At 39.4% G+C, this 13,683-nt stretch overlaps 1 protein-coding gene across 8 annotated transcripts in view; it reads left to right on the top strand.

Moving 5' to 3' along the window:
• The window catches only part of LOC133646544 (CLIP-associating protein 1-B-like), a 50,913-nt gene that overhangs the window by 15,054 nt on the left and 22,176 nt on the right, over positions 1-13,683 (top strand). For all 8 annotated transcript variants that reach the window (XM_062042048.1, XM_062042016.1, XM_062042034.1 and 5 more), the window contains exons 8-19: positions 985-1,055; positions 7,611-7,745; positions 7,853-7,929; positions 8,009-8,101; positions 9,083-9,228; positions 9,363-9,498; positions 9,569-9,639; positions 9,774-9,833; positions 11,814-11,891; positions 11,961-12,128; positions 12,214-12,260; positions 12,549-12,743. In XM_062042048.1, the coding sequence (XP_061898032.1) occupies positions 985-1,055; positions 7,611-7,745; positions 7,853-7,929; positions 8,009-8,101; positions 9,083-9,228; positions 9,363-9,498; positions 9,569-9,639; positions 9,774-9,833; positions 11,814-11,891; positions 11,961-12,128; positions 12,214-12,260; positions 12,549-12,743 (1,277 nt within the window). The remainder of the gene's footprint in view (positions 1-984; positions 1,056-7,610; positions 7,746-7,852; positions 7,930-8,008; positions 8,102-9,082; positions 9,229-9,362; positions 9,499-9,568; positions 9,640-9,773; positions 9,834-11,813; positions 11,892-11,960; positions 12,129-12,213; positions 12,261-12,548; positions 12,744-13,683) is intronic.

Raw genomic sequence — 13,683 nt, 5'->3', positions numbered from 1 at the left:
GACAATAAACTACAAAATAATACAAAACAAACTAGTCCCCGCCGGCACTCACGCTACCGCTCCCTCTCTTCTCTTCTCTCGCCCACACACTCACTGACGTCACTCACCTCACGGCCACACACATACGCTACTGTCATAACATTTTCTTTCCAATTCATTAATTAGGCAACTAATTTGAAACTGGTGTGGGTGGCTCTATATATACTAGCCCACTGCAGCCACATGCAGAAATCAACAAGGAATCGAAAAGTATTAAATCTGTGACAAAAATAATACCCGCTCTGTCTAAACGATACCGTTTGATCCGCTGCTCGTCATCAAACAAATCCAGGACATCGTTCCGCTCCCTGAATGTTCGCGCACGTCTCTCTCGCCTCAGTGCCATCCCCTGCTGGCAACTCCTAACCACTTAAGACACCTCTGAAGGTCTCTTGAATATCGTGGAGAGTAGGAGTGATTCTTAGACTTAAGAACGTTGATAAAAAGCTTTTATTCTTAAGTTTGAGAGTAGGACTAAATTTCGCAAATTCTCAGGACTTAAGTGTAAAATAGCACTCTAAGAAGCTTGATAAGTACGGCCCCAGTTCTCACCTTCTTCCAAAAATAATAGCCTAAGGCAGCCATATATTTTCAAATTTGTTGGCAAATCTAAAAATAAAAATAAATCAGTCGACGTATGAGTTACTTCATGTAATAATTATGAAAACACTCTTTTAAAGTTTGAAAATGTGTATAAAATAATATTTGTAATGTAATAGTTGAATCAAAATCAGTATACTTCAAGTTTAGTTTTAAGTCAATGAATGATAGTTTAGCTTCTACCAGAGGTGGCCAGCATCTTGAAGAGCTGAATTTTTCAAATCAAAGGATTGATTGAAATTGTTTTGCTTAGGCCATCATTTCAAGAAGGTGATGAAATTATATTGTGTTCGAAAGGTGACGCAATGGACTATTAACGTGCAACCTCCCCACCTTTTTTTCCAGGTTAAACGTGATCTTCAGTAAATTTGATGAAGTCCAAAGGTCAGGGAACATGATCTTGTCACCTGAATCAGGTAAGATTTAATCACCAGTGCCAATGTATGCTGATTGTATTGCTCTGTGGTTCGTGATAGCCTGCTGGATCAATTTTCTTGTCCTGTAATTAGATGTTCTCCTTGGAACGAATTCTACAGGAAAACAATGATACCCTTGATTCATCTGCTCAACTCCCAGACATCTGCGTGGGTTCCTAACCAATCACAATAGTAGCTTGTTGGGCCATTTTAATACCAAACTTCCAATACATCTACATCTTGACCATCTCGCCACTGAAGCGGGGGAAAAGTAAACTTACTTTATATATATATATATATATATATGTATTAGACTTAGACTTGGACTTAGACAAGCTTTAATGATCCACAAGGGAAATTGTTCAACACAGTAGCTCAGTTACAATGATGGAAAGTGTAAGGATGGAAAGGACAATGTTAAAGTTAAAGTTAAAGTACCAATGATTGTCACACACACACTAGGTGTGGTGAAATTTGTCCTCTGCATTTGACCCATCCCCTTGTTCACCACCTGGGAGGTGAGGGGAGCAGTGGGCAGCAGCAGTGCTGCGCCCGGGAATCATTTTTGGTGATTTAACCCCCAATTTCAACCCTTGATGCTGAGTGCCAAGCAGGGTATAAATAGACTAATATAGCGATAAAAAAAAAATCTAACATATATACGAATATATACATAATATGTAGGGATTTCCGATAATGTCTTTTTGCCGATATCCGATATGCCGATATTGTCCAACTCTTTAATTACCGATACCGATATCAACTGATACCAATATCAACCGATATATACAGTCGTGGAATTATCACATTATTATGCCTAATTTGGACAACCAGGTATGGTGAAAATCAAATACTTTTTTAAAAAATGAATCAAATAAAATAAGATAAATAGATTAAAAACATTTTCTTGAATAAAAAAGAAAGTACAACAATATAAAAACAGTTACATAGAAACTAGTAATTAATGAAAATGTGTAAAATTAACTGTTAAAGGTTAGTACTATTAGTGGAGCAGCAGCACGCACAATCATGTGTGCTTACGGACTGTATCCCTTGCAGACTGTATTGATATATATTGATATATAATGTAGGAAGCAGAATATTAATAACAGAAAGAAACAACCCTTTTGTGTGAATGAGTGTAAATGGGGGAGGGAGGTTTTTTGGGTTGGTGCACTAATTGTAAGTGTATCTTGTGTTTTTATGTGGATTTAATTAAAAAAAACAAAAAAAACAAACAAAAAAACCCCCGATACTGATAATAAAAAAAAACGATACCGATAATTTCCGATATTACATTTTAACGCATTTATCGGCCGATAATATCGGCAGACCGATATTATCGGACATCTCTAATAATATGTGTACAGAATATTATATATACAGATATATTATATTATGTCTATAACATATATACAATATATACCAAAAATATATACTATATATATATATATATATATATATATATATATATATATATATATATATATATATTAGGGGTGTGGGAAAAGATCAATTCGAATTCGAATCGTGATTCTCTTGTTGTGCGATTCAGAATCGATTCTCATTTTTAAAAAATCGATTTTTTATTTTTATTTTTGTATTTATTTTTATTTTGTATTTATTTATTTTTATTAATCATCCAACAAAACAATACACAGCAATATCATAGCAATGCAATCCAATTCCAAAAGCAAACCCGACCCAGCAACACTCAGAAGTGCAATAAACAGAGCAATTGAGAGGAGACACAAACACCACACACAACAAACCAAAAGTAGTGAAACAAAAATGAATATTATCAACAACAGTATCAATATTAGTTACAATTTCAACATAGCAGTCATTGACATTATCATTAGACATTTATAAAAATAAAAAAAGAACAATAGTGTCACAGTGGCTTACACTTGCATCACATCTCATAAGCTTGACAACACACTGTGTCCAATATTTTCACAAAGATAAAATAAGTCATATTTTTGGTTCATTTTATAGTTAAAACAAATGTACATTATTGCAATCAGTTGATAAAACATTGTCCTTTACAATTATAAAAGCTTTTTACAAAAATCTACTACTCTGCTTGCATGTCAGTAGACTGGGGTAGATCCTGCTGAAATCTATGTATTCCATGAACAGACAATCCTTTTGAATTGGGAAAAAAATCGATTTTGAATCGAATCGTGACCCCAGGAATCGATATTGAATTGAATCGTGGGACACCCAAAGATTCACAGCCCTAATATATATATATATATACAGTATATATATATATATATATATATATATATATATATATATATATATATATATATATATATATATATATATATATATATATATATATATATATATATATATATATATATATATATATATATATATACACTGTATATATATATATATATATATATATATATATATATATATATATACAGTGGTGGTCAAAAGTGTACATCCACTTGTAAAGAACATCATGTCATGGCTGTCTTGAGTTTCCAATCATTTCTACAACTCTTATTTTTTTGTGATGTAGTGATTGGAGCACATACTTGTTGCTCACAAGAAACATTCATGAAGTTTGCTTCTTTTATGAATTTATTATGGCTCTACTGAAAATGTGAGCAAATGTGCTGGGTCAAAAGTATACATACAGCAATGTTAATATTTGCTTACATGTCCCTTGGCAAGTTGACCTGCAATAAGGCGCTTTTGGTAGCCATCCACAAACTTCTACTTGAATTTTTGACCACTCCTCTTGACAAAATTGGTGCAGTTCAGCTAAATGTGTTGGTTTTTCCGACATGGACTTGTTTCTTCAGCATTGTCCACACGTTGAAGTCAGGACTTTGGGAAGGTCATTCTAAAACCTTAACTCTAGCCTGATTTAGCCATTCCTTTACCACTTTTGAGGTGTGTTTGGGGTCATTGTCCTGTTGGAACACCCAACTGCGCCCAAGACCCAACCTCCGGGCTGATGATTTTAGCTTGTCCTGAAGAATTTGGAGGTAATCCTCCTTTTTCATTGTCCCATTTACTCTCTGTAAAGCAGCAGTTCCAATGGCAGCAAAACAGGCCCAGAGCATAATACTACCACCACCATGCTTGACGGTAGGAATGGTGTTCCTGGGATTAAAAGCCTCACCTTTTCTCCTCCAAACATATTGCTGGGTATTGTGGCCAAACAGCTCCATTTTTGTTTCATCTGACATCACATGGACAAAGTTCTGTGGTCAGATGACACAAAAATTAAACTGTTTGGCCACAATACTTACATATATACACTGTAGCGTAATATATTTGGAATCTTTTTATAGCTGTTAAGTAGAGGAGGCACAGACATCAGCGTGGATCAATATTAGCTTATTTTTCATCTCACATTTAATAAAATACGCCAGAGCGTCAATTCGGGTCCTTCAACAAAAGTGATTTCTTCGGAATCAAAATATATATTCATATATTAAATATAGCCTATTACTTGCGCACTATTGACTAGTGACGCACCGAAAATGTGTTCGTTAAAAATAGATCCGAAACCGGATGTTGTGATGAAGTATCCACTTCTGCTGGTGGGCTGTGTCTTCTCCCCGCGCACAAGAGTGACGTAGCTACCCCAAAACTGACGAAAAAGTCACATATTCATTCAGGTCGCATTGCATTTAGACTGAAGTCACGTTTGAAATGATCAGAATCCAATCGGATTCAGACTACCTCCTGATGTGGCCTGAATCTGATGCGAAAAAAGATTCAGATTTGAAGCACTTTGGAGTGTTTCGAATCTCTGATATGGTGTGCAGTAGGAACTGGGTCTTTGTCTCAACACACATCTATTCAATTCACTTTCTCTCAAACTGTTTTGTTTGTCTTTGCTGCGCTTCATCACTTGCCACTAGGGATGATACTCGAAACCGGTTTTCCCGGTTGTTTGATAAGAAAAGAACCGAGTCCTCGGACTCGAATCCCTTTTTGAGAACCGGTACCCGTTATCGAGACCACTATAGTAAAGAAAAAGAGTTGATTCTTTATTCGAATCCCGTCCCGACCAGAAATGCTCCGTGGGACATCACAAGAAATGGCGTCACGTAGCTCAGTCATTAGGCGCAGATAGCGAAAGCAGGAAAACAATGGACGGGAAAAAGCGCTCCAAGGTGTAATAAAGTTCAAAACAAAAGGTATAATCCATCAAATAATTTTACTGAGAGATTTGAGCAGGGTAAAACACATGACGGACACTTTTACGACCAACCGGAAACATAGCAACCAGGCTAGCAACGCACCTCCTTTACGGCAGCTGTCGCAACGTTCTTCAAACAACCGCAGCACATACATATATATACAACATATCTCCCTTTTTGAACTTTTGTTTTTCTTTCCTTGTAAACGTTACAAAATCACACTGTAGATGTGTTGTCTGTCTAATTATAAATAATGCAGACGAGGCGTGTTGGCTGAGTTCTTGATGTTTACTTTCACAGCGTGGCAACATGCAACACTTTTCGGGGCTACCGCGCATGCTCGTAACTCCCGTTGCATGCTGGGTAGTGTAGTTGTTATATTCTCCAGCTCATAACGTCTTTAATAATGTTAACTCAATAAAGTGCATTTCTTTTTTTAGCTTTAACTTTTCATTTTTTAGCATTGTAACCACATTTGCAAACAACTTTTCTCTTCATAGAATTTTCTTTCAATAAAGAAATAAAGTGCAAAAATGTCAAAGCATCATAACAAACAGTTATGTTCCAATAGCAGCAGAAGTGCACTTTTTGGAGAGCTGTATTTTCAGTTTTGTGTCCGAGGTACTGATTTTATTTAACACTATATTATTATTTATACACCTATAGTGATCACAGAGACAGCTTGTTTTTGTGTTACTGTATATATTTGTTTCTCTGAAAAATCCCACTTAATATACTTTGGGTAACAATAGTCAATATTTATTTATTTTATTTTATTTTTTTAGGGGGGTAACAGTCAATATTTACTTATTTATTAGATTTTATTTTTTTATTATATAATAAAAGTGAGCTTTTCTTAAACCAAATATTGTGTGTTTTTTTCCATATACAACAACCTATCTGGACTCGATAAGAGAATCGATAAGGAATCGGTTCGATAAGAGGATTCGATAACAGGCTCGAACTCGATAATTCCTTATCAAACATCATCCCTACTTGCCACCCTTGCATTGTGCATGTTTGACAGTTGTGATAATAATGTATCACAATAGCTGCTGACACTCCCCATCCTCATCCTCCTTTCCTGAGTCATTATGACGCAATGGCTGTCCCTCAGCCCTGGCTCCACCTTCTAGTGATCCTAGCATTCATGCTCCTCCCATTGTCTCCACCCCCACTTCCTCCTTTTTCCATCCTGATGTTAGCAGTGCGTGTGTTTGCTGGAGTCAGCTAGAGGACAGCGTGACTGTATCAGGACAAAGAGGAACATTTTACAATAGAGCAGGAGAAGGGAGACTAGCATGTTGACTTCACTCCTTGCCCCTGTTCTCACTGTCAGAGGATAAAGATGTGAGGATTGCAGAGGACTGCTAGAACCACCTGATTGTCAGCATGCTGAGGAAACTGGTCTGCAGGCGGATCTGCTCCTGTAAGCTGCTGCTTTTGCCACCATCTATAATGCTATCAATGATAGATGGTTTTGTGGCAGGAGGATGGAAGATGGATATAAATTTGTAATGTGTCTTATGAGTGACCACACAGGACGATGAAGACTTATAGTTTGTCTCTGATGGACTGAAGACCACTGACTGTTTTCTTTATTGTTATTTTGGGGTGTGCTAAACACCAGGGGAGGAGCCCCCCCATCCTTGGGTTCACATTGGCATTCATTTTTGTTCAACATGACAAAATGACATCACAGTAGTTGTGTGAGCTTGTGCGTCCATGTGGAATGTTGACGAGCGTTGATAGCGTGTGCAAAGACCGCTTGTGTTTTTGTTTGCGGGCGACATATTTTTTAAAAACATACCGTGATGTTTTAAAGTTTACAAATTAGTACATTGAAAGGGATGATTAGGGTCACATTGGAAAAAAAACTATTTAAAAGTTACAAGTACATGTGAAAATAAAACATTTACTTTAATTTGGATATTCAAGAATCGTTTCAACTAATTGCCTTTAATTGACAAGCAAAAAAAGACATTACCCGGAATTTTATTTTTATTTTTACAAAGCTTCAAAAATGTTATCAAAAATGTAATACTATTACATGAAACATATCAAGGTGGCCCTTGTATCCCTAAATTAGACAACATGGCTGCATGTATTTTGGTAACCTTTTGCTTTGAAGCTTACTTGCGGCAAATCTCATAATGGTCTGTCTTCCAAATGCGTTGATGACGTCACGAGTGACAGTGGACTGATTGTTGTGATCCTCCACAACTATGGTTGGCATGCTGTGTCGAGGCTACAGGAATATTTGTCCTCTGCCCTGTGCCAGTTTAAACTTGAAATGCAGACATGTTGGTGCGCCTGCCCACACCATTGTTGAGTGGCATAGCTCACTGAACCCCTTTTTACCTTCCCCCCGCTTAAGATAAAAACTTTGAGGATGACGACTCACTGGATGGAGGCTGCTCTTCAACCTCATCCAAAGCTGCATTGTTGGCTGGGAGAAAGACTATGAGTGTGGGTCCACGCCGACACCCCACCTCCAGCACCAAGTCAGCAGGTAAGAGCCCACCTTTTCCATCTGCCTAGTAATAAGTAAGGCTAAAGATATACAATCATCAGGTAGCAGACTAAGCATTCAGTCAACAGTCTTTTTGTTGTCTGCAGGGAAAGATGGTTCTTCTGCTGGCGCAGTGGATGAGGATGACTTCATGCAAGCCTTCGATGATGTTCCCACTATGCAGGTTCATTTGTTTGACTCAAGACTCACTGTGTTTGTCTGTCACATAAGCAGCTGATTATATGTCCTCATTCTTCAATCAGATATACTCCAACCGGGAGGTGGAAGAGGCCATGGCCAAGATTCGAGATGTGCTGTCAGACGACAAACGCGACTGGGAGCTCCGCGTGGCAGCGGTAAAATGTCACCTCAGGAGTTTTTCTTTGTTGTTGTCAAGCTCTGGGGCCGTACTTATCAAGCTTCTTAGAATTACTCCTAAGAAGTCTGCTAAGAGTTGACTTAAGAGTAAATAAATTATTCGCTGAAAGCTGCACTTAAAAGTTAGTTATCAAGCGTCTTACTCACACTTTCAGCGAAGTGTAGGACTGAATCTTAAGTGTCACACTCAGAGCTGAATTACGACATTACTATGTGCCGTAAACGCAATTTTAGGTGACGTAATTTCTGTGTCCATAGAAATGACCAATCACGGAAGGGAATCCGTTGTCTAAGAATAAAGAAATATCTTGGAAATATTTAAGTGGACAATGGGAGTGTATATTTTGACAATAAACTACAAAATAATACAAAACAAACTAGTCCCCGTCGGCACTCACGCTACCGCTCCCTCTCTTCTCTCGCCCACACACTCACTGACGTCACTCACCTCACGGCCACACACATACGCTACTGTCATAACATTTTTTTTCCAATTCATTAATTAGGCAACTAATTTGAAACTGGTGTGGGTGGCTCTATATATACTAGTCCACTGCAGACACATGCAGAAATCAACAAAGAATCGAAAAGTATTAAATCTGTGACAAAAATAATATCCGCTCTGTCTAAACGATACCGTTTGATCAGCTGCTCGTCATCAAAAAAAAACAAAAACATTGTTCCGTTCCCTGAACGTTGGCGCACGTCTCTCTCGCCTCAGTGCCATCCCCTGCTGGCAACTCCTAACCACTTAAGACACCTCTGAAGGTCTCTTAAATATCGTGGAGAGTAGGAGTGATTCTTAGACTTAAGAACGTTGATAAAAAGCTTTTATTCTTAAGTTTGAGAGTAGGACTAAATTTTGCAAATTCTCAGGACTTAAGTGTAAAATGGCACTCTAAGAAGCTTGATAAGTACGGCCCCTGGATCACATCGCCTTGCTTATTGTGCCATACCAGCTGAAGAAGGTACGCTCACTGGTCTTGGCTGGAGCAGCAGAGTTTGACGGCTTCCCGCAGCAGTTGCGGCTCCTAGAGTCTGCATTCAAACTGTCGGCCAAAGACCTACGTTCTCAGGTGGTTCGGGAGGCCTGTATCACTCTTGGGTAAGACCGTCCTCCTTAAATTTTGAAGAGGACGTCTGAAGTTTTCTTTCAGTCACTCACTTGACAATAACCTTTCTGTTTGTGGTTCCAGTGTGTTTTTGTTTTGAGTGGTTGCTTGAATCTCTTGTCTTCAGACACCTTTCCTCAGTGCTCTGCAGCCGCTTTGATCATGCCGCTGAGGCCATCCTGCCGACCCTTCTCTTCCTGGTCTCCAACAGTGCCAAAGTCATTGCCACCTCTGGCATTGCCGTCATCCGCCTCATCCTTAAAGTGGGTCTCTGCTTCCTGCCAAATCAATTGTTTACTGGCAAGTGACTAACATGCTTTGTGTGTTTTGCAGCACACACACTACCCTCGTCTGATCCCTGTCATCACCGGCAACTGTACCTCAAAATCTGTGGCGGTCAGAAGGTAAGCACAAAAAATAGCAAGACTCTTTTTTTACTCTGTGCGTTCAAGTTATTCAGGTTTTTTTTTGGGGGGGGGACTTGATGAAAAAATATATTTATAGAATAAATAATGAATAAATGCTGTGTGTCTTGCAGGCGCTGCTATGAGTTCTTGGACCTGCAGCTACAGGGATGGAACACGAGCGCTCTGGAGAGGTCAGGAAACACAATTGTATACACAATATTGGGCAGCAGTAGTTCACGAGGTAGAGCAGGTCATCATGGCGGTTTGAATCCTGCTTCCTGTGTTACAGCCACTGCTGTTGTGTACACTTTACTCACCTTGCCTCCAGTGCTGCCCACACTAATGTTTGGTAGTGATCATGGGCGTGGTGCTTGGAATGAATTGGCAGTCAGGTTTATGTCAGCCTACCCCAGGGCAGCTGTGGATACAGATGTAGCTGTGCACCACCAGTGTGTGACTGGAGTTAATGAATCATCACTAGGGATGATACTCGAAACCGGTTTTCCCGGTTGTTTGATAAGAAAAGAACCGAGTCCTCGGACTCGAATCCCTTTTTGAGAACCGGTACCCGTTATCGAGACCACTATAGTAAAGGAAAAGAGTTGATTCTTTATTCAAATCCCGTCCCGACCAGAAATGCTCCGTGGGACATCACAAGAAATGACGTCACGTAGCTCAGTCATTAAGCGCAGATAGCGAAAGCAGGAAAACAATGGACGGGAAAAAGCGCTCCAAGGTGTAATAAAGTTCAAAACAAAAGGTATAATCCATCGAATAACTTTACTGAGAGATTTTAGCAGGGTAAAACACATGACGGACACTTTTACGACCAACCGGAAACATAGCAACCAGGCTAGCAACGCACCTCCTTTACGGCAGCTGTCGCAACGTTCTTAAAACAACCGCAGCACATACATATATATACAACATATCTCCCTTTTTGAACTTGTGTTTTTCTTTCCTTGTAAACGTTACAAAATCACACTGTAGATGTGTTGTCTGTCTAATTATAAATAATGCAGACGAGGCGTGTTGGCTGAGTTCTTGACGTTTACTTTCACAGCGTGGCAACATGCAACACTTTTCGGGGCCACCGCGCATGCTCGTAACTCCCGTTGCATGCTGGGTAGTGTAGTTGTTATATTCTCTAGCTCATAACATTTTCCCCCCTATAAAGAAATAATGTTAACTCAATAAAGTGTATTTCTTTTTTTAGCTTTAACTTTTCATTTTTTAGCATTGTAACCACATTTGCAAAGAACTTTTCTCTTCATAGAATTTTCTTTCAATAAAGAAATAAAGTGCAAAAATGTCAAAGCATCATAACAAACAGTTATGTTCCAATAGCAGCAGAAGTGCACTTTTTGGAGAGCTGTATTATTTTCAGTTTTGTGCCCAAGGGACTGATTTTATTTAACACTATATTATTATTTATACACCTATAGTGATCACAGAGACAGCTTGTTTTTGTGTTACTGTATATATTTGTTTCTCTGAAAAATCCAACTTAATATACTTTGGGTAACAACAGTCAATATTTATTTATTTTATTTTATTTTTTTAGGTGGGTAACAGTCAATATTTATTTATTTATTAGATTTTATTTATTTATTATATAATAAAAGTGAGCTTTTGTTAAACCAAATATTGTGTTTTTTTTCCCATAAACAACAAATCTGGACTCGATAAGAGAATCGATAAGGAATCGGTTCGATAAGAGGATTCGATAATAGGCTCGAACTCGATAATTTCTTATCAAACATCATCCCTAATCATCACTTAAAACGCTTTGGGTGACTAGAATGGCGCTATAAAAATTTGATTTGTGATTATAAAAATGTTGATATCATGAATAATTAAATGCATGCTACAGGTTACAGGGAAGATGAATGAAGCTGTAATATTATCTGCTGTGGAGTAAGCAGAGGTTCTGACAGTGAAGTGAAAGTGATGACAGTGGCTGCTGATCTTTCTGTTGCGGTAACGTGACACTCACCCAGTAGTCAGAGGGGTGGCTGCCTGTGTGTAAAATATATATTGTTTCTGCAGGCTTGAGAGAAACCTGAGCTGAACCTTGATACCAAGGGAGCTCTTGGGTTGTCATCAATAAGTCTTTGTGTGTGTGCAAGCAATGTCCAGTCAGTCATCTATCTGAATGTTTCCTTTGGCAGGCATGTAGCCGTGTTAATGGAAACAATCAAAAAAGGCATTCATGATGCAGACGCGGAGGTGCGCTCTTTGGCCAGGAAGTAAGTGGCAATCTTCAACAGCAGTGAAGGGTAGCTAGTTCATGATGATGATTGCTGATATCGCCACAGGTGCTACTGGGACTTCCATGGCCATTTTAGTCAGGAGGCGGAGCAGCTGTTCCAAAGCTTGGAGTCGTCGTATCAGAAAGCTCTGCAAGCTCACCTGCGAAGTGGAGACACGTTGGTGTCGCTGCCGGCCTCTGATCGCTCCTCGTCCTCCTCACAGGAGAGCCTCAAGTAAAACTCAAAAGCCGAAGAAGTCAACACAAATATTTGTCCTTCCATTTCACATTCACAGTTTTTGTCCCTCTGCTGTTTATAGTCGAGCTTTGTCTGCAAGAAGCACCACTGGAAGCAGCATGGCGAGATGTAAGAACACATTTGTTGCTATGCTAACAATATCTGTTAGGGTAGTTGTGGTTCCTACAATATATATTAATATAGATCAATACAGTCTGCTGGGATACAGTCCGTAAGCACACTGTATTTTTTTATGACAAAAAATAAAAATAAAAAATACCATTCCCCCCCACCGGTCCGTGGGACTAATTTTCAAGCGTCGAAAAAGTTACAAAAAGGTTGGGGACCACTGTTGTAAAGCTTTTTGCATGTCACCAAAATAACAGAACTTCATGTTTCCCTTTGAACTTCTATTAGCCAAAGTGGGCCAAGCCTCCAAACCACCTGTTGGTACCTCCTCTGGCTCCCTGCAGCGTTCTTGCAGCGACGTGGATGTCAACGCAGCAACCACAGCCCGCACCTGGATGCCTGCTGTGTCCTCGGCAGTGCAATTATCTACTTCGTCCTTTAGTTCCGCCTCTGCTCTTCCGCCCGGATCTTACGCTTCACTTGGTAAGTTGCACCAAGTGACGGTCTAATCAGGTGACACGATGAAATCCCCACTTGCCCTCTATGTCTGAGTACTCACCTGTGAAGCCCTGAGTGTTTCTCCCAGGCTGTCTTGCCAGTCTTATTGTTTGTGGTGTAGTAAGGCAGACGATAAGCTTTGTGCGTCTGCAGGTTGATGCTTGTCCATTTTATCACCACAAGTACAGTGGAGGTGTCAGTGGTGACCCATGCGTGGTGGACGCTACTTCCAAATAAAACTTAAGGGTATAGTATTGTTTTGCACAGGACTTACTGTATGTTAATATTTACCCATCCAGTGTTTCCTATAGAACTGTAATCTAGGCTGACCATATTCTGAAATCCCAAAAAGAGGACACATATATGCGTGCCAAGGCGGGCAGCACGCCAAGGCCGGGACTAGGTGAAAATTTGCCAATGATATTCGAACTTGCTTCATAAGTAATATATTTATTTAAATAAAGCATTTTTTCTCCTATGTTGACAGTAGTGTTGGCGCTAGGAATTTTCAAAATGGGGCCCCAGGGACCCCATCAAATCATACAAATGGGGTCCCACAGTAAATTTTTGGGGTACCACTTTTTTGTAAGCGTTTTGAAAACAAATGACAAATGTTTGCATTATCCTGTTATATCTCACATTCTATGTTGTGTTTTGGAAAAAGGTTGTCATAAACGAGCTCTCGCCCTGCACAGCTGTTTTGTGCTTTGTAGTGTCGATATGGGCTTGTAGATCTTTATTTGCCACAGATACATACGTTCCTGCTTTGCACACAGTGCATTCTGCTTCCCATGTGTCACGGCCAGGACCAAAACACAAATACTTTTTCCGCAAATCATCCGTGAAGTTGCATTTACTTTTCGGCATTTCTTGTTTTCATGTCTGTCTCCACTCACTAGCTCTCTCGCTCTGTGTCTCTGCCCCT

This window comes from Entelurus aequoreus, linkage group LG01 (genome assembly GCF_033978785.1).
Source record: "Entelurus aequoreus isolate RoL-2023_Sb linkage group LG01, RoL_Eaeq_v1.1, whole genome shotgun sequence".
Taxonomy (NCBI): domain Eukaryota; kingdom Metazoa; phylum Chordata; class Actinopteri; order Syngnathiformes; family Syngnathidae; genus Entelurus; species Entelurus aequoreus.
Note: the sequence above shows the minus strand (reverse complement) of the source record. Positions and strands in the feature narration are given on the sequence as shown.